General features: G+C 31.3%; 1 protein-coding gene across 1 annotated transcript; it reads left to right on the plus strand.

Moving 5' to 3' along the window:
• The first annotated feature begins 1,194 nt into the window (after positions 1-1,194).
• On the plus strand, positions 1,195-14,357 carry LOC134694663 (adhesion G-protein coupled receptor D1-like). Its single transcript, XM_063555706.1, has 9 exons — positions 1,195-1,294; positions 2,631-2,782; positions 3,255-3,324; positions 4,026-4,092; positions 8,765-8,850; positions 10,053-10,179; positions 10,853-10,894; positions 12,894-12,977; positions 13,713-14,357. Exons 2-9 carry the CDS (start codon positions 2,722-2,724, stop codon positions 13,878-13,880), a joined length of 705 nt encoding a protein of 234 aa, XP_063411776.1. The 5' UTR covers positions 1,195-1,294; positions 2,631-2,721; the 3' UTR covers positions 13,881-14,357.
• Positions 14,358-18,976: the final 4,619 nt, after the last annotated feature.

Below are 18,976 nucleotides of genomic sequence, written 5' to 3' on the forward strand. Positions count from 1 at the left end.
GTCAAATCATATATTAAAAGCTTGTCATACGCTGTCTGCACATGCCCGTATGTTTTAAAGCATCAGCTGTGAATTAATGGCATGAACGTTACAAACGTTGTAGCATTATAATTTGTTTTTAATAGCCCGATTTGCACAGCCAACCATTGAGTATAATATCAACTGCTGGATGTATTGTATCTATTGTCTTCCTGATATTCACGATCGTGGTACATTTTGTTCTATGGAGGTACGTTCTTATGCAATTATTTATAGTGATCTAATTTATAATGTATAAAAAAAAATATTGAACATCTACAAATGACATTAGACTTACCTTTTTCCCGAATAAATGATAGCAAAAGGTGAAATAACAAAAGTACTGAACTCAAGATGAAATTGTATTTTGAACATGCATGGGGCGAATTACATTGCAATATAATGCATTATTTTACAATTATTTTGACAAAATCATGCATTAAATTACAATTACAATTACATTCCTTTATCAAAGTTATGCATTACGACATTTTGAAAAACAACATAAAGCCAAAAAAAGATTCTACCATATGCAATAACTGTTCCCATACATATTGAATTTAAGAATCAAGTAAAAAGTCTATTGAATATAACCATTACATTTTAACATCATAATGATTTCAATGTATACATCTCTGCATTTTCTATAAAAAGAAATTACAGAGATGAAGTTTAATATTTATTTTAACTAATGTTAACTTCACCTTATGCATATACATTTTTTTTTATAAATTTTAATCAAAAATATTTACTGAGAATTTCTCTCTTAATTACATATTAACAATGAGCTTAATTTATGACACAGTGTCAAAACGGTGAAAACATCTATTGGCAAACAATCTAATAAGTGTTTATGACAATGGTGTTTTTTTCTGTTATTTAATCATGAAAAGGTATTCATTGTTGTTTTAACAACAACAAAACTCTTTTATAGTAATGTTTTTTTAGATATCATAAAGAGAGCAATATCCCAATGATTATGTAACAATTAATTCAGCAATCTTAAATTCTGCTTTAACTAACTCTGCAACATTCTATAAAATATATATAGTATGTGAAAAAATCAAGCTATGAAATGCAATGTAATACTGTACTCATAGTATGCACTAAAATGATGGCACTTATTTAGATGACTTTGTTTTTAAAAGGCAGTACTATTTGTTATACTTGTAGACACGTAAGAAGTGATAGAGCAAAAATACTAATGAACTTGTGTGTGGCTTTAATTTTGTCGTATGGCCTGTTCTTAGCTGGTGTTACAAGAACTGGGAATAAGGTAATGATAATATAAATGTAATGCATATATTTAATATATATGTATGGATAAAGGGAAATATAAGTACTAGTAACAAATTGTATTATACAATAAGTACTAGTATATGTCAGTCAATACAATAACACAAATAACAAAAAGACATAAAGATTTCAACACCTCTTCTTTAACATCATACAAGTGTCTGTTAATTATGTCAAAATCCAAATTACTTTACACAGTAACATTATTTTATAACTTTCATGGTCTAAATTATCATATACATTGAGATTGGAATCCTATAGATGAGAATTAAGGTGTCTTACTGTACAATATCTATGATGATACAAGGAATTCTAACCTGTATGTTGTTTTGTTTGACAAATATGATATGGAATTTTATTTGCACGGTTGACGCATATCCTTGTCATTACATTGGTCATGTGTGTCCGACGGTTATAATATCAATGATTGTCTGTATCTAACAAGACTTCTGAATGAAATCTTAACGAATGGCATATATATCGACATAGAAAAAATAATGACTAATTTAGTACTCCTTGTAACTCGATTTAAAACAAAATATAAAAAATAAAAAAGCTAGACAAAAATGGTGGTACACATAATAGCCAAGACAATTCACGTCTGTTTTAGCCTGAGAAAAATAGTACAATACTATGTCACAAAAAAAAAACCAGATCGTTAATGGAAAATTTCTTATTTAAATAAATCTGGCGTATTGTTCTAATTAATGCTAGGGTTACATTCTCAAAGATTCACATTGAAGTAAGTAAAACACTATGAATGCACAATTTTAAATTGTTTATAGAGAATGCAGTATACTGTAAGTCAAACATTCCAATAAATGAGTGGCTAGGTAGGGTTTACGGAATAGAGAAAAATGGGTAAAAAATTGAATAGCAAATATGTATTTATGGTTAAATATAAAATATCACGTCACTGGGACAGAATATGAAGAATAAATCGATCGATTGGTCAAAATGGCGTCCAAATGAAGAGTAGATAGAATATGAAGAATAACTCGATTGATTGATTAACGTGGTATCCAAATAGAGAGTAAACAAAATAGCGCAAATAATTTGAAATACGGAAATAAAGCCCATAAATAATTTGGCATTGTCTTTGTAAAATATTGCAGAAATTTGAGATATCATGAAGTTAAAATACCACTGTTCAAAAGTCATAAATCGATTGAGAGAATACAAATCCGGGTTTCAAACTAAAGTGTGACAAAAACAAACGCCAAGATACATAGAAACGAACTATTTAATATTTGATATTTTATAAACCAAAAGCTGCAAACAATAGACAGACGCATTATTATTTATATATTTTGCAGGATGTTTGTACAGGAATCGCGGTTGGACTACACTACATATTTTTGGTAGATTTTGCCTTGATGTTAGGGGAAGGAATTCAAGTAGCAAATAATGGTTGTTATTATTTTTCGTACAAAATCAATAATTCAGTGGTTGATTCCTTCATGTTGGAGTAAGCATTATCTATTATATTTGTACAAAATATTGTCCTTTCTTTGATTGAAAATCTTTTATAGTCGTTGTTCAAATTTGCAACACAGATTTTTTAACCTTGAATTTAATGTGACAAACATTGTCGATTTGAAACGAACTGTGTTCAAGGCCGAGGACAGTAAACAAAATTACTGCATACAATTTGTTAAGTTTTTGTAATACATACGATTTTACTTTATTGTCATGACATGATATTTGAAAACATATTAACTTTTTATATGGAAATAATAAATAGACGCTTTTGTTTTATCGTCTGAAATCATTTTTTGTTAAATTATAATTTATAAACGATACATAAACATAACACATGCTAGTATTTTATCTGCTGAATTACATTCATGAAATAATAGATCATTTCACTTACAACCTACATTTCTTAAAGTATCTTAATTTGATAACTCATGTACTATTTATAAAATCGTCAATTTCAGTTATTCCCGCTGTGATCGTAAGCATTTCTGCAGGGGTAACCAAGTTAGAAGGATATGGCAATGACAGATAGTAAGTATGCGTACAGATTTGTAATTAATCCGAAACTAAAATCAAATTTCTAAAAGCCAAAGAAAATATCAATTTACTACAGAAAAAATATTTTTTCTAAATAAAATAAAAAAAGACTAATCAGTTTTTGTAATTTTGTAGTAGGCAAACAAACATGAACTTTGATTAACTTTATGATTTTATTAGGTACTCTTAGTATTCTGAATATATTCCATATAAATCAATTCCAAAAATTTATTTTTCATAAAATTCTTTATCTAGTGAATCTATGGCAAATTGTAAACAAGATCATACCACAATGTTCTTATCTAATAAGACAAGAAAAAAATACCGAACTATCGAATGGTACACACAACTATCATATATCTGAAATGGCACAGGGATTTTGAAGATAATGTAAAAGATGTACGTGAAAAAGATTTTAACAAATCATATCAGAATATATAAAACAAACGTTACATAAACACTAGAAATACAAAAATGTAAAACATATAGAAAGGACAACATAAATTCGAAAATAAGCCTTAAGCTATATCATCACACGGATAAAGTCAGGCGTTCTAGATGGTAAGGTAACTGTATTTTCCTTATCATATGGAAATTTTAGTGACTTGAAAAATATCATTGAAACACAATTCCAATAAATTTTCAAATATTAGGATAAGTTAACTGTTTAATATATTAAGTAAGTCTGTTTTTAGCTGTTGGCTTTCCCTAGAATCCAAACTCATCTGGGCTTTTATAGGACCTGCTATATCGGTAGTTGTGGTAAGTTCTGTGAAATTGATTATTATTGTGATAAAAGATTAATACGATTTTTCCACAGACATCTCATATACAATAGATATTTTAAATTAAAATCTCAATAATACTGAACTCCGAGGATAATCCAAGACGGAAAGTCCCTAATCAAATGGCAACATCAAATAATAAAACACATCAAAGGAATGGACAACAACGGTCATATTCCTGACTTCGTACAGGCATTTTTAATTGAAGAAAATCGTTTCATAGCGCTAAACCTCTCACTTGTGTGACAGTAAAACATCCTTAAAGGTCCTATACATTTGTTATCTTCTTACAAGTGTATATCCTTTCAGTTTGTATCAATATATGGCTTTTATTTAATACTATGTGTATGTTAGTGATTTCCGATTGCAAAAATCGGAGGTAACACAAAACAGCGTTGCTTTCGAATAGTGATTTCAGAAACACTTCGAATAAAAGTAAAGGCGAAAGTAACCAAACAATCAAATTACAATTAACAAACCGATGTGAAGAGGTCTACATTCAACATAAATCTAAAGATGAGTTTCTTTACAATACAAAATAATTCGTGATAATTCTAAAAAATGGGGGGAAAAAGAATCATTTTTTCTTTTCTTTTGTCACATAGGTAGTGTACCGCTTGCTTTATCGGAGGAGTATTTCGTCAGTTTTTGGTCGATGCCACTGCTGGTGGACGTTTAGTCCCCGGGGGTATCACCAGCCTAGTAGTCAACACTTCGGTGTTGACATGAATATCAATAGTTTGGTCATTTTTATAAATTTCCTGTTTACAAAACTTTGAATTTTTCGAAAAACTAAGGATTTTCATATCCAAGGCATAGATTATCTTAGCCGTATTTGGCTCAACTTTTTTGGAATTTTGAATCCTCAATGCTCTACAACTTTGCACTTGTTTGGCTTTATAAATATTTTGATATGAGCGTCACTGATGAGTCTTATTGTAGACGAAACGCGCGTCTGGCGTACTATATTATAATTCTGGTACCTTCGATAACTTTTGACTCTTCATTGACGGTCTTTTACAAAATATTTGAAAACCTTAAACGAAACACAAGTGTACTCAATGTCAGAATAGACATCATATCTACGCATGCATTCAAAATGAACTAAAAAAATGTCCGTTTTTACATGTTATTGCCAAAATTCCGATATACTGTTCGGCAAATCGATTTTATGTCGTGTTTTAACGTCACTTTTTAGCACCGCTTTTGGACTATTTCGTAGTGGCCAGTTTTTAATTGGCGGAGGAAGCCGGAGTGCCCGTAGAAAACCACCGCCCTTCGAAAGGAAAACTGACAATCCGAGTCGAGTGCACCCGCATGAACGGGGTTCCAACTCACAACCTCAGTGTTGACTGGCTCTTGAATACAGTAGTAACTACTTTTTTCTTCTTGATGAAAATTTATTCAAATACTTAAAATAAAAATTCACCAGACAGTATATACATTCCTGGTGTCACAAACAGACGGTTACGTGTATTCGGTTAAAATAACAGAAATGCAATAGTATGGTTTATATATTATGTTACATATCAACTAGTTTAGTTAAAAATTAATACGATATTTCTGAATGGTTATCTGTTACTTAAATAACGAGATTGTCCGATATAAAATATTTTTCTAATAAGAAATGTTATATTCTCTGATTTAAACGATAAAAATAGTGACATGATATTATGTACTTTTCTTACAATGTTTTAAATTAGTCTACTAAATTGAGTTCAGCTTGAGGATTCAACAACACGATTTTATTTTTACTTTTATTGATACTAAATCTGGCTATACTCTTAATTAAATTAGCGAATTAAAAACTAAAATCGTAACTTATCTTCATAAAACCCATAAGCATCGTTTGGTCAAAATCAATCGTATTTACAAAGGTATTATCAACAGTGCACATAACATTTATCAAAAAATTCAGTTAATTTTGAATGATTGGCACAATTGAAAAAATATGTTTTAAATCTTTTCTAGATTGTGCACACACTTGACAAGTGTTATCAGACATGGTACATTTTTTTAAAAATAACCTTAGTAAACAAAGTTCTGTGAAGTACTTGCAAATTAAGTTCCCTGCATTCACCAAACAAGATATGTTAATTTGAAAAAAATATAACACTTTGAAAGTTCTACTTTCGGATACTTTTCAATCCAATCAGATTCTGATACAGGTGATTTTCCAACAACTTTTATTAAGAAATAATAAAATACATAGACCACTCGGCCACCGATGCGCTCCTCGGTAAAGCGATATATCTGGTCATTCTCGCTGCTGTCTATTATTTCACCTTAAGCATACTTACTTCTATGTGATTGGACAAAATGCGTATACCATCTTTGTTTACATATTGATTCTTACATTGATACCATTGAATTATCAGATTTAGCCAATCAAGATGATCTGCTCTAATGATTATGAAATAAAAATCCCTTTTTGAGCTAGTCAATGTCATTAATACAGAACATTTAGAATCATTTAGTGAGCCAATTAGGTTTTGACCACCCGTAAACTCATCCAATCATCTTATCAAATGTTTGGCTTTATGAATATTTTGATATGAGCGTCACTGATGAGTCTTATTGTAGACGAAACGCGCGTCTGGCGTACTATATTATAATTCTGGTACCTTCGATAACTTTTGACTCTTCATTGACGGTCTTTTACAAAATATTTGAAAACCTTAAACGAAACACAAGTGTACTCAATGTCAGAATAGACATCATATCTACGCATGCATTCAAAATGAACTAAAAAAATGTCCGTTTTTACATGTTATTGCCAAAATTCCGATATACTGTTCGGCAAATCGATTTTATGTCGTGTTTTAACGTCACTTTTTAGCACCGCTTTTGGACTATTTCGTAGTGGCCAGTTTTTAATTGGCGGAGGAAGCCGGAGTGCCCGTAGAAAACCACCGCCCTTCGAAAGGAAAACTGACAATCCGAGTCGAGTGCACCCGCATGAACGGGGTTCCAACTCACAACCTCAGTGTTGACTGGCTCTTGAATACAGTAGTAACTACTTTTTTCTTCTTGATGAAAATTTATTCAAATACTTAAAATAAAAATTCACCAGACAGTATATACATTCCTGGTGTCACAAACAGACGGTTACGTGTATTCGGTTAAAATAACAGAAATGCAATAGTATGGTTTATATATTATGTTACATATCAACTAGTTTAGTTAAAAATTAATACGATATTTCTGAATGGTTATCTGTTACTTAAATAACGAGATTGTCCGATATAAAATATTTTTCTAATAAGAAATGTTATTTTCTCTGATTTAAACGATAAAAATAGTGACATGATATTATGTACTTTTCTTACAATGTTTTAAATTAGTCTACTAAATTGAGTTCAGCTTGAGGATTCAACAACACGATTTTATTTTTACTTTTATTGATACTAAATCTGGCTATACTCTTAATTAAATTAGCGAATTAAAAACTAAAATCGTAACTTATCTTCATAAAACCCATAAGCATCGTTTGGTCAAAATCAATCGTATTTACAAAGGTATTATCAACAGTGCACATAACATTTATCAAAAAATTCAGTTAATTTTGAATGATTGGCACAATTGAAAAAATATGTTTTAAATCTTTTCTAGATTGTGCACACACTTGACAAGTGTTATCAGACATGGTACATTTTTAAAAAATAACCTTAGTAAACAAAGTTCTGTGAAGTACTTGCAAATTAAGTTCCCTGCATTCACCAAACAAGATATGTTAATTTGAAAAAAATATAACACTTTGAAAGTTCTACTTTCGGATACTTTTCAATCCAATCAGATTCTGATACAGGTGATTTTCCAACAACTTTTATTAAGAAATAATAAAATACATAGACCACTCGGCCACCGATGCGCTCCTCGGTAAAGCGATATATCTGGTCATTCTCGCTGCTGTATATTATTTCACCTTAAGCATACTTACTTCTATGTGATTGGACAAAATGCGTATACCATCTTTGTTTACATATTGATTCTTACATTGATACCATTGAATTATCAGATTTAGCCAATCAAGATGATCTGTTCTTATGATTATGAAATAAAAATCCCTTTTTGAGCTAGTCAATGGCATTAATACAGAACATTTAGAATCGTTTAGTGAAACGATTAGGTTTTGACCACCCGGAAACTCATCTAAACATCTTATCAAATATTCGGCAACAACATATTGATTAAATTTAATTTTACAATGAGTCCGGAACAGGGTTAAATTGCTACAGAATTAGAGAAACACTTTATTAAACAAACAACTATCATATGATACGTTTTCTCTGCGTATGTATTCTGGTTTGGTAATTTTGTATGTTTAAGTATTTAACATATCCGAATTCAAATTTTGTGGTTTTCAGCGATTCCGATAATTCAGTCATGCATTTCGGACGCACGAATTCTATTGAGTGCTTATTTCTGTTTACAAGCAATGTTTCGATACTGTTGCCTGAAAACTAGTTTTTGATTATCACTTGAGTAGTCAGAGCGTCAGTACTGACATGGTTTAAGTATTATATTGTTAAATTTCTGAATTCAATTGTCAATTTATATTCGAATTACGAGTTTGAATGTCCCTCTTTTATCTTTCGTCTCTCTTTTACATTTATATGTATAATTTAAAATATTTTCCTAATATTTAGGCAAACTTTGTTATACTAGTCATCATGCTACATAGGATATTGACAGTAAGGGGTCTGCCGACCAAAACATTGAAAGAAAAATCGAAGTAAGTCTTCTGCTTTGCATATTATTTCAATCATAAAATTATGATAATTCGCCGTTTCAGAATTTAAAGCATTATTGATAACATTATAAAAGCCTACACCAAAATATTGGGATTTGTTATTAATTTACTAAACAATTGAAATTTAATTAATGACGTTTTATATTTTCATTTTGGTGGTGTACGGATATCTATATTACCCATAGCCTTTTAGATTTTAAAGAGGCAAATTGAAAAAAGCTTTAACCTTCTAGCTTTTGTTTGAATTAGTTTTATAAATATCTTCTTATTTATGGATATACCCGAAATCGAGAACGGAATCGAGGAATGTGTCAAAGAGATAAAAAAAAAATAAAGGCAACAGTATAATACCGCTGTTCAAAAGTCATAAATTGATTGAGAGAAAACAAGAAATATAAAGGGTGTTCCGAAGCTAAAAGATTTGGAAAAAAATCAACGTAACATTGCAATGATACATGCATACAACGGTATTAATTTGTTGTAGTTTTTGTATGCCTGTTTCTCGAATTAAACATTTTAGACAACTAATATATACCACGTACTTGTGGAGGAAGTCGGAGTGCCAGACTTAACTGCCGACCTAGTAGAAAAACTTACAATCCAGGTCAATAAAGATTGGAACCGAGTGCACTTACTCCATGCGTAATTCAAACTAATTTCCCCGTTGTTGACTGGCTAGTGATACAGTAGTTCTAAAACTAGGACCAATGAGGCACCGATAAAAGACGATTACTTAAGAAATTTTACCAAAAGTGTATAAGCTAGGTATATGAAATACCAAATGTATATGTTTGACCTTTAGAATGTCAATTTGATTTTAAACAACAATGATTTGATATAGTCATCTGTTTTTTTTTTACATGAACAATCAGTTTTATGTGTATGTTCTCGAAATGTTTTGTTGATAGCTTTTAAATCGATTTACAAAGCTAGATGTTTTATCACCAAACACAAATTATTCTATGTGTGCTTAATACAACATATCAAAACACTTTTGCTAGACGTTGCCCTCAAACTTCGTTTTTGGTATGTCCTTCTAAGTCTAGATTGGAGCTCTACTGACGAGTCTTATGATCACGAATCGCGCATGTAGCCTCACAAATTGTAATTTTAGGATCTTTAATCAAATTGAAAAAGCAACATCATGCGTTTACATTGTTATTTATTATTTTACAATCTTGTAGGGCGGGAATAAAAAGTATCTGCGTTATTTTACCACTGTTTGGTGTAACATGGGTCCTTGGTGTGTTTTCTGTAAACGAAGACTTAGTTGTTTTTCAATACCTTTTTGCTATACTTAACTCATTACAGGTATGTACATTTTCACAAGTTAGTTTAAAACTTGATTGCGACTTATTTATTATGCAGCGCTGATTTCGTGTAAGGACCACAACCTTTTAAATGTAAATTGTAAAAGTATATGCACGATCGTGGTGTATCAGTGGACATAGTTGTACGATGGTAATTGCGCGATTGATTTATCTTTTAAGCCGAAATAATCAGATTTGTTATTGATTGTAGTTTGAAGTCGTATAAAAATAAAATGAAGCAGAATTGGATAGTGCCATTAATGTTTAATTCACTTGGTTTACGTTAGGAATTATATTCATTTTAATTTAAAGTCAGTTACTATATACATATAATTACGGGGTCACTATTAGTACTACATGAACTGGTTTATTATTTGACTTGAAAGAGTATTACACACTCAATACTCAGTACTCAGTCCGCATATTCTAACATATCGAGTTATTGATATCATATTTTTTGGTAGACTTAGCTTTCATAAAACGTTTAAAAAACTCAAAACCCGAATGTATTTTATATCTAAAGTGGTAAAGTTTGATTCCGATTTCGACTATTTTGTTTGAGCTCTACTGGTTGATATGTCGAAATCACACTGATCTAAGGTATTTGACGGTATCCTTGTGTGATTTATTAATTTCAATTCAGCATATGTTTAATAGAACATTTTTGTTTTCAGGGTTTTTTCGTGTGTTTATTCCATTGCGTTCTGAATAAACAGGTATGTGTATGTAAATTATGGTCTTTGGCACAGGTTGTGACTATTTACCACTAAGCTGGTCAAAATAAGTGCAAATTTCTTTTGTAATAACTACCTATTTTCCCGTATGATGAGAAGGATCCTATACTGCCTTTTTTCAAGACGTGTCACGGTACTTATCTATCCCAAATTCATGTATTTGATTTGATGTTATATTTGTTATTCTCATAGGATTTTGTCCAATGCTTAGTCCATTTCTGTGTGTGTTACATTTTAATGTTATGTCGTTGTTCTCCTCTTACATTTAATGCGTTTCCCTCAGTTTTAGTTTGTTACCCCGATTTTTCCCCCCATGTATTTATGAGTTTTGAACAGCGGTATACTACTGTTGCCTTTATTCATTAATTGTCATATAATCTAATTTGCAATTTTTTATTTAATGTTAACATTTCTGTTTTAAAACTTATGCCAAATAACGTTTTATTCACATTCTGCTCAAATAATGAATAATTACTGTTGAAACGCTACAATTAACTATGTTTAATCTCTCTAATCGACATCTATTCGCTGTATTCAATATTGTTAATTTGTTATCTTGTCATCAATACTGCATAGTTTTCTTGTATCTTCAAATATCTAAAGAAGTCATACAGACACATTTTTGAGTTTTATTGAGCAATTTGGCAATGTATATCCAATTGAGGGCATGCTATATAAATGACTAATATAGCAGTAACTACTTTTCGTTACTTTTATTTCATGACCCCACCTGTCTTTTAGTGATAGAAATTCCTATTTCATGAAATTCTTTTGTTCAAAGCGTTTTTTTCCCTGAATTAATCTTTATTAGAAATACTCAAACTTAAACATTTGAGAACCATGAATATAGAAATACGCAGAAATGAAAGACGAAATATGACTAAAAACAATTTAAAAAGGAATAGTCAAACTTATGCTAGCAAGCCATTTTGTAACTTGGCAATTTCGTACCTCTGTCATTTCGCATCTCTGCCATTTCGTACCCAAAATTAGCATTTCGTATCCCAAACTTTGCTGTTTCCTACCCACTATAAAAACCATTTCGTAACCTATAGGTCAAATTTATCTACCATTTTGTATCTCATGGACAACATGGATGTTTAATTTTTCGGATTATTTATTTGTAGAAGTAATTTTTTTTAAAGATACATTGAAGGCCGTACTTTAACCTATAATGGTTTACTTTTTAAATTGATACTTGGATGGAGAGTCGTCTCATTGGCACTCACACCACATCTTCCTATATCTATATGTAAATCATTTTGATATTATTTTGTTTTTTTAAATATACAAACAAACTGCATGTTGTTTGTGTGCAGGATTTCTCCTTTATCGATTGTTCAACTTTGAAAATATAAGGTTAATCAACCAACAAAAACGTTACAATCTGCAACTGTTTTATAGTTATTAACAGTTGCTTATGTAAGCTGATATATTTACTTAAGTAGAAGTCCATGGATAAAAATATACAATATTATATATACAAATTTTCCATACGAAATATTGTATTACGTACAATCCTTCTAAGAAATGGAATAGATGTTAATATTCCATGAGGTACGAAATGGTCGAGGTACAAAATGGTCAAGGTATGAAATGGTTTTTACAGGGTATACGAACGAAATGAGGGATACCAATTTATCAAAAAATCAATTATAGGTTATAAGTCCTACCTTTTACCATGCAATGACTACGGAGCAAATAATATGTTTTGCTTCTTGAGCATAAATTGTCTATGCTTTGCTTTGTTTAATGCTGTTTTCTTTTTCTTGTTGGGCCATGACGTTGTTATTTCTTTGCGACCCATGAATTTAAAGGTCCCTTTGATATATCATTAAATGGACTTTTTTTTCGAGATCTGTCGAATTTAAATATTATGATATACATATATATAGGTTATTTCGATATTATTTGATCTGATTTTTTAGGATATTTGTTCACGTAAATATTTTTTTGAAATATTCTTTAATATACTCCATAGGTCAAGCAAGGATACCAGCATTATCAAAGACGGCGAAGAGCAAGTCGAATGGATTCGAAATCATTCACACAATCTAGTACCTTTGTGAGCAGATTTGTATTTTTTTATTTTCATTTATCTGTTCACAAGCTAACCAATATTATTATTCACATTGATTAACATTTATATGTTTTACATGCTCTGCAAATATATTGTAATTGGATATTTCGATATTAACATTCTGTAATAAAAATAATGGGTCACTTTTGAAAAGAATGGTCTCAAAAAAATTCTTGTGATCACGAGGTTCTCCGAGTCGATAGCTTCTCTGTTTTTTCCTATGACATTAGAACGTTATCTTCAATTTCTATTTTTATTGTTGATGCTTAGAAGTTATAGTAAATGATTGATAGCAAATCAAGGTTGTATAGGACAACTGAAGAATCGTTGATTCGACCTTTATTCCTCTTGGCCAAAAAACAGATACCAAAATAGTTTAAATACTGTTTTTTTAAACAACTTCATGTACATTTCTATCTTATTCTAAACCGGTTTGCTCTCTCTTGACAAAAGATACCAAAAGGACATTAGAAATTGTACATTGATTGCAATGAATAAAGTCAAGACGAAAAAAACAGATAACATGAACACAAACCTCACCTAAACATGGGGATGTTTTTCTCACCTACTATCGACGTTGTAGTTGACATGAATAATACAAATTTGGTAATGAGTTTTATTCATTGAGGTCATTTTCAAGGAATAGCTAGTCTAAAATACGATATAATATTATAACATATCAGCATATCAACATGTCTATTTTTTTCTTTTTCATTACAGGATAATCAAACAAAACATGTACAACAACGATATAGTAACGATCCAATTTCTAAGCGGAAGACATCCAATGATGAAGGAAATGATTTAAATCAAAGAAGGCATCAAAACAATACTCCGTATTTTGATTCAATATTTGACAATCTTGCTTATTCGCCTTCGAATACTTAAACTCCTAAAATTATAAATGTGAGTTCAAACAATTAGGAAAAAGTAAAATCACAAAAATACTGAACTCAGAGGAAAATCAATTTGGAAAGTCCAGAGTCACATGGCAAAATCAAAAAACAAAACGCATCAAAAACGAATGGACAAGAACTGTCATATTACTGACTTGGTACAGGCATTTTCAAATGTAGAAAATGGTGGATTTAACCTGGTTCTATAGCGCTAACCCTCTCACTTTAATAACAGTAGTTGCTAGCATTAGTGTAAAAGACGTTAATAGCATATGTTATTTTCAGAGATTAAGTTTGGAAATAAGAAGTTTATGCGATGAACATCTTCATTTTTATATACTAGTAGATGCTGATGTCTTTTTAGTTTTACGATTTCCGTTTGAGAATAGCAAAAATACACGTTCTACATGTTGTAATTATTGATACATTTATTTTTTACCAATAAAGTATTAGTTGGTACACAAAAAGTGTTGAAAGCTTTCCTTACCTATATCCACAGACATGGTTGTGCTACTAAATCGTGTTATTCCTGACTGGTTATTACCTCTGATACTAAAATTCCATCAGCAGTAGCCATTAAGTGGTAGTACCATTCACGATATAATAAGTAATACTCTATTCAGTATATCTTTTATTGTGGACAATGGGTGAGACAATTATAAAAAAGAATGTCAGTCATTGAGAAATAAAGTTGTCTATGAACTTAATTCTAAGGCATTGTAGTGTTTTCTGTTTTGTATCAATCTGATGAATTGAGCCTTTTTGAACTGATCTTTATAGTTTGTTTTCACTTTGTGCTGCTACACCAAATTCCGAAGTTAGGGAAGGGGTAGGCACTCACAAACACATTCAGTATTTTCCCAAATGTCTGTCATATTTTATTTTCGTATTTTGACTTTTTTTTCACTTGAATTTGTTTTATAATTTCCTTTTTCTCATTCCTTTAAATCAAACATATGGTATGGGGTTTTATCATTGTTGATGGTCCAACGGTTGTTTCTTAAAAAAAACATATGATCCATTACTTCCAACGTGATTTTTATTTCATACGCTGCAACATGCAATTCATGTGTGCATTCATCATGAAATTTCAGTATTATTTATGGATAATAATTTCTTGAGTTTATTTCCAAATTTGTTACTGTGTTTTGTATCACATTCTTAACGGTGGCGGGGTGTATGTGAACCTTAACCCATATTAAACGTTGATGTTATATACAAAACTAGAAATTCTTCTAATTTTGTCGACGGTATATAATCTAGATAATGCATATGGTAAGGTTTCTCTTGTAGTAAAACACACAGTTGGAAGCGGGGTTGTCAAAACGGAAAACACCCATACGGTCTGTGTTTCATTATATAAATCGGGATACTCCCGGATGTGTTATACGACTACAAAACCCAAATATGTACATCTATAACACAATCAAGACTATTTCCTGCACAAAAACGTTGCTTTAAAACTCATTTCATAAAATTTTTCAATGGCAAATACATTGCTGTTCCAGGAGAATCTGATGTGTCAGACTTATATAACTGCGGGCAAATTTACAGCGTTTGTACTGAAATAACAAACCATATACAATAAGTAGCATTCGACAACATGTTCAACCGGACATAATCCCATATAAATATATGTGGTTCGCAATATTTGGCAATTGTGTATGTCTTTATTGGTTTTATAGTTTCTTTCATAGAGATGAATTTATGCATCCCTAGTTTTTGAAAGATTTGAATTAAAAGTTGCTAATGGAGGTTAATGTAAAAACGCCCTACGGAACGCGATATTATTATAACAAAGGTGTTATTTTAATTGATGAGTAATTTTTTCGATACCCCTGCTGCTGGAGATGTGGAATAATTGCCAATGACACATCACTACACTCTTGACACATGACACAATAGAATAAATTGAATAAAAGTTTACTATATGCTCGAAATAGCTTAGATACAACAATTCAAACAAGGAAAGTAACGACCCGGCAGATTTTCATAACAAAGAAAGAAGTACAAATTTAATATAAAGCAACAAACGGCAACAACTGATGTGAAAGGTTCATGACTTGGTTCTTGTTTATATAAAAGCAGTTGTTTTAAACAAATTCAAATCTAAATTCAAATATATTTTATTGCTAATCCAAACGTCCACAAGGAGCAGAACAATCAACATTAATTACATACAAATGATTACAAGTGATTCAATATGATTAAGACACAATGTTGTAAAAAAAATATATATTTATTAAGACAAGTAGAAGAATACAACAAGCACAGTGTTTAATAATATAACTAGGTTAAAAAAAAAGGGGGGGTCACTGAGCATTACTATATCTATATATCATTTAAGGAAAAAATTGCTATATGAGGATACATTTTCCAATAATTCTCCGAGTTTCTGGACTATGAAAATATCTTCAGAGGACATTAGCGAAATAAATTGTGATTTAATATCTAAACCACTAAAATTTTAAAAACGTTGTTTTATTTCATTTAAAAATTTGAAACGAATGTTTGAAATTTTGTGGCACTTAAGAAGAAAATGAATTTCATCCTCAACCTTAGTACCACATAATTTACAGATACGTTCTGACACTGTCAGATTTTTGTACCTTCCCCTCTCAATCTCTTAATCGTGAGCACTGATACGGAATTTCGTTAAGTAGTGTCTATATCTAAAACTTTCCTGCAAATGGTAATTTTCTAAGCAAAATCTGCTTTTAAAAAGTTTATAAGTTCTATAAGCTTGTTACCATTTAGTTTAATGCCTCTGAAATCATTATTTAGCTCAGTTTGTCATATTAAATCATATTTTGATTGCATCTTTTTGCATAAATAGTTTTTTAACTTCGTCTTTAAATTAAGTGCATAATTGTCATTGATGCTAAAGTATTTAAATAAAGTTTGAATACTGGGGTCTGTTGTTCAACTTGTCGTTAGTGCTAACGCATCGTTTAAATTTCTTAATCATTCGATTAAATTTAATCATATGATTAGTTTGTTGTTCAACTTGTCGTTAATTTTAACGCTGCGTTAAAAATGCTAAAACTGTCGTTCAACTTAATCGACCTCTTTGAGGTGTATAAAATTTTAATCATATGATTAAAGCATCCAAGATGGCTGCAGTACCAATGCAAAAATAAGTTTATCCTTGAAATATGAGATGTTTAAGATATATTTAGCTCCTTGAAAGAGATTTCAGCTCTGAAAGAGCTTTAATATTTGAAAGAAACACACTATATTTGCTAGGAGTTGAGTTGACACATAAATTAGCAAGAGATTTGACAAGATGGGGCGAAGGATCGGACGCACTCATTAATTGGTCATTTGATAACAGAATGAAACTGCACATTTCGGCAGATTTCCGTTTGTATTTTACCGCTCAGAGACGGTGTTGATAGCAACGACGGCCACATTATTGTGCCGAATCATTCAATAAAATATTACGTAACAGCTTTAAAAATAATAAATGTTACCATAGCATTAATGTACAGGCCATAGGTGATTTTGGAAGCAAGTCTTTGCTAATTTCCCCATTTTCGAAGTTCAAATAATAGCACATTCTCTGGTAGCGCCCTTGACCTAACAGTTTACGCAGGTAAATTCTAACGGGTCAATTCGCCCACAGATAGCTCGGACCTTATGGTTTTTAACTTTACACGGGAGTTGTTATACATTATTTATTTTCCATTTACTATTAAAACTTATGTTTGACGAGAACCCGATTAAAGGACAGTTCCAGCCATATGGGGGAAAAGGGGGGGGGAGGGGTCCAACAGTGCCTAAGTTAAAAGGATTGTTCCAACTATATATGTCTCCTTTCAAAGGCTTTGATTGTCAAATAAAAAGGGGTTCAGACCCCAGATATCCCCTCCTGAACGTCCACTCCAATTATTTATTATGAAAATGTTCTACCGCAAGTGTTTTATGTTAGTGATTTTGTTAAAAAAAGAATGAGTCAATGATATGTCTCATATTTCTCAACTGACGTGTAATATACAAACTCAAGCACCTGTTATCAAGAATCTGGAAAATCTCATTTGATTTTTCCAGTGTCAGAGATATTTTAAAAGAAGCAACTAACCCCCGTTGGGAAAGAGGAAGAAGTTCACTTACTAGTGCCGAACATTCAAATAATTTGGACCATTGCAAAACATAATATTATGTTTGATTTATTTAACACTTAACTATATGCTACTCCGGTTTAATAGTCCGAGTAAGACATGTGGCGGATCCATAAACTTTTCCTAAGGGGGGGGGGGGGGGGGTGGGGGCGCTGACTAACCTAAGAGGGGGCCGCTCCAGTCATGCTGCTTCAATGATTCCCTATATAATCAACCAAATTTTTCCCACGAAAGAGGGGCGCCCCCCATCCCTGGATCCGCCTATGTGATAAAGTATAAATTGCGTCAATATTTCCCGAGAGAGTTTGATCGATTACTGATCGATGACTTCAAGTATGATCGATAAGTGTTCGATTACCGATCTGATCGATTAGTTAAGTCTGGATATTAACAATAAAGGGCATGCAAAAATATCCAATAGAGAAAATTACATGGAGAATTTTATATATTGACCATTTGTTATATTATGATCGTGTTCTTAGCGACACGTACATGTAGGTCATAAATTAATTTCATTTAATGGAATCAAATATCTATCTCCTAATGGGTGCAATAGGGGTTCATCGGCGATTTGAACAAAGATTCCTTGACATGTAGCGGATAAAAAAAATCATGGTTAGAATTCCTAGAACAGACAAGGTACAGTGACTAATATATTTCAATCATGTATATTTTGAACACGGAGAGGGTGCCCCTGGCATATCATTGTCATTTTGTTTAGTTTTATTTGTTACCTTATCTGACTTCGGACTCAGACTTCTTTTAAGCTGAGTTTTACTATATGTTGTTCTTTATTCTACATTGGCTAGATGTAAAGGTTGGGGGTTGAGATCTCTCAAAACTTATTTAACCCCAACGCATTTGTGTGCCTGTCTCAAGTCAGGAGCATGTGACCTTTGTTAATATTGAATATTTTATATGAGGGTGGGGGTCCTCTGTCCGTTCATCTTTCCATCCGTCCGTCTTT

The sequence above is a fragment of the Mytilus trossulus genome, chromosome 13 (assembly GCF_036588685.1).
Source record: "Mytilus trossulus isolate FHL-02 chromosome 13, PNRI_Mtr1.1.1.hap1, whole genome shotgun sequence".
Classification (NCBI taxonomy): domain Eukaryota; kingdom Metazoa; phylum Mollusca; class Bivalvia; order Mytilida; family Mytilidae; genus Mytilus; species Mytilus trossulus.

Excerpts from the sequence above, each read along its gene's own strand:
- LOC134694663 (XM_063555706.1), top strand. The coding sequence starts at position 2,722 with ATGGTTGTTATTATTTTTCGTACAAAATCAATAATTCAGTGGTTGATT. Across the intron at positions 3,325-4,025 it reads GGATATGGCAATGACAGATA|CTGTTGGCTTTCCCTAGAAT; the intron begins GTAAGTATGCGT and ends GTCTGTTTTTAG. Across the intron at positions 10,180-10,852 it reads CTATACTTAACTCATTACAG|GGTTTTTTCGTGTGTTTATT; the intron begins GTATGTACATTT and ends TTTTGTTTTCAG.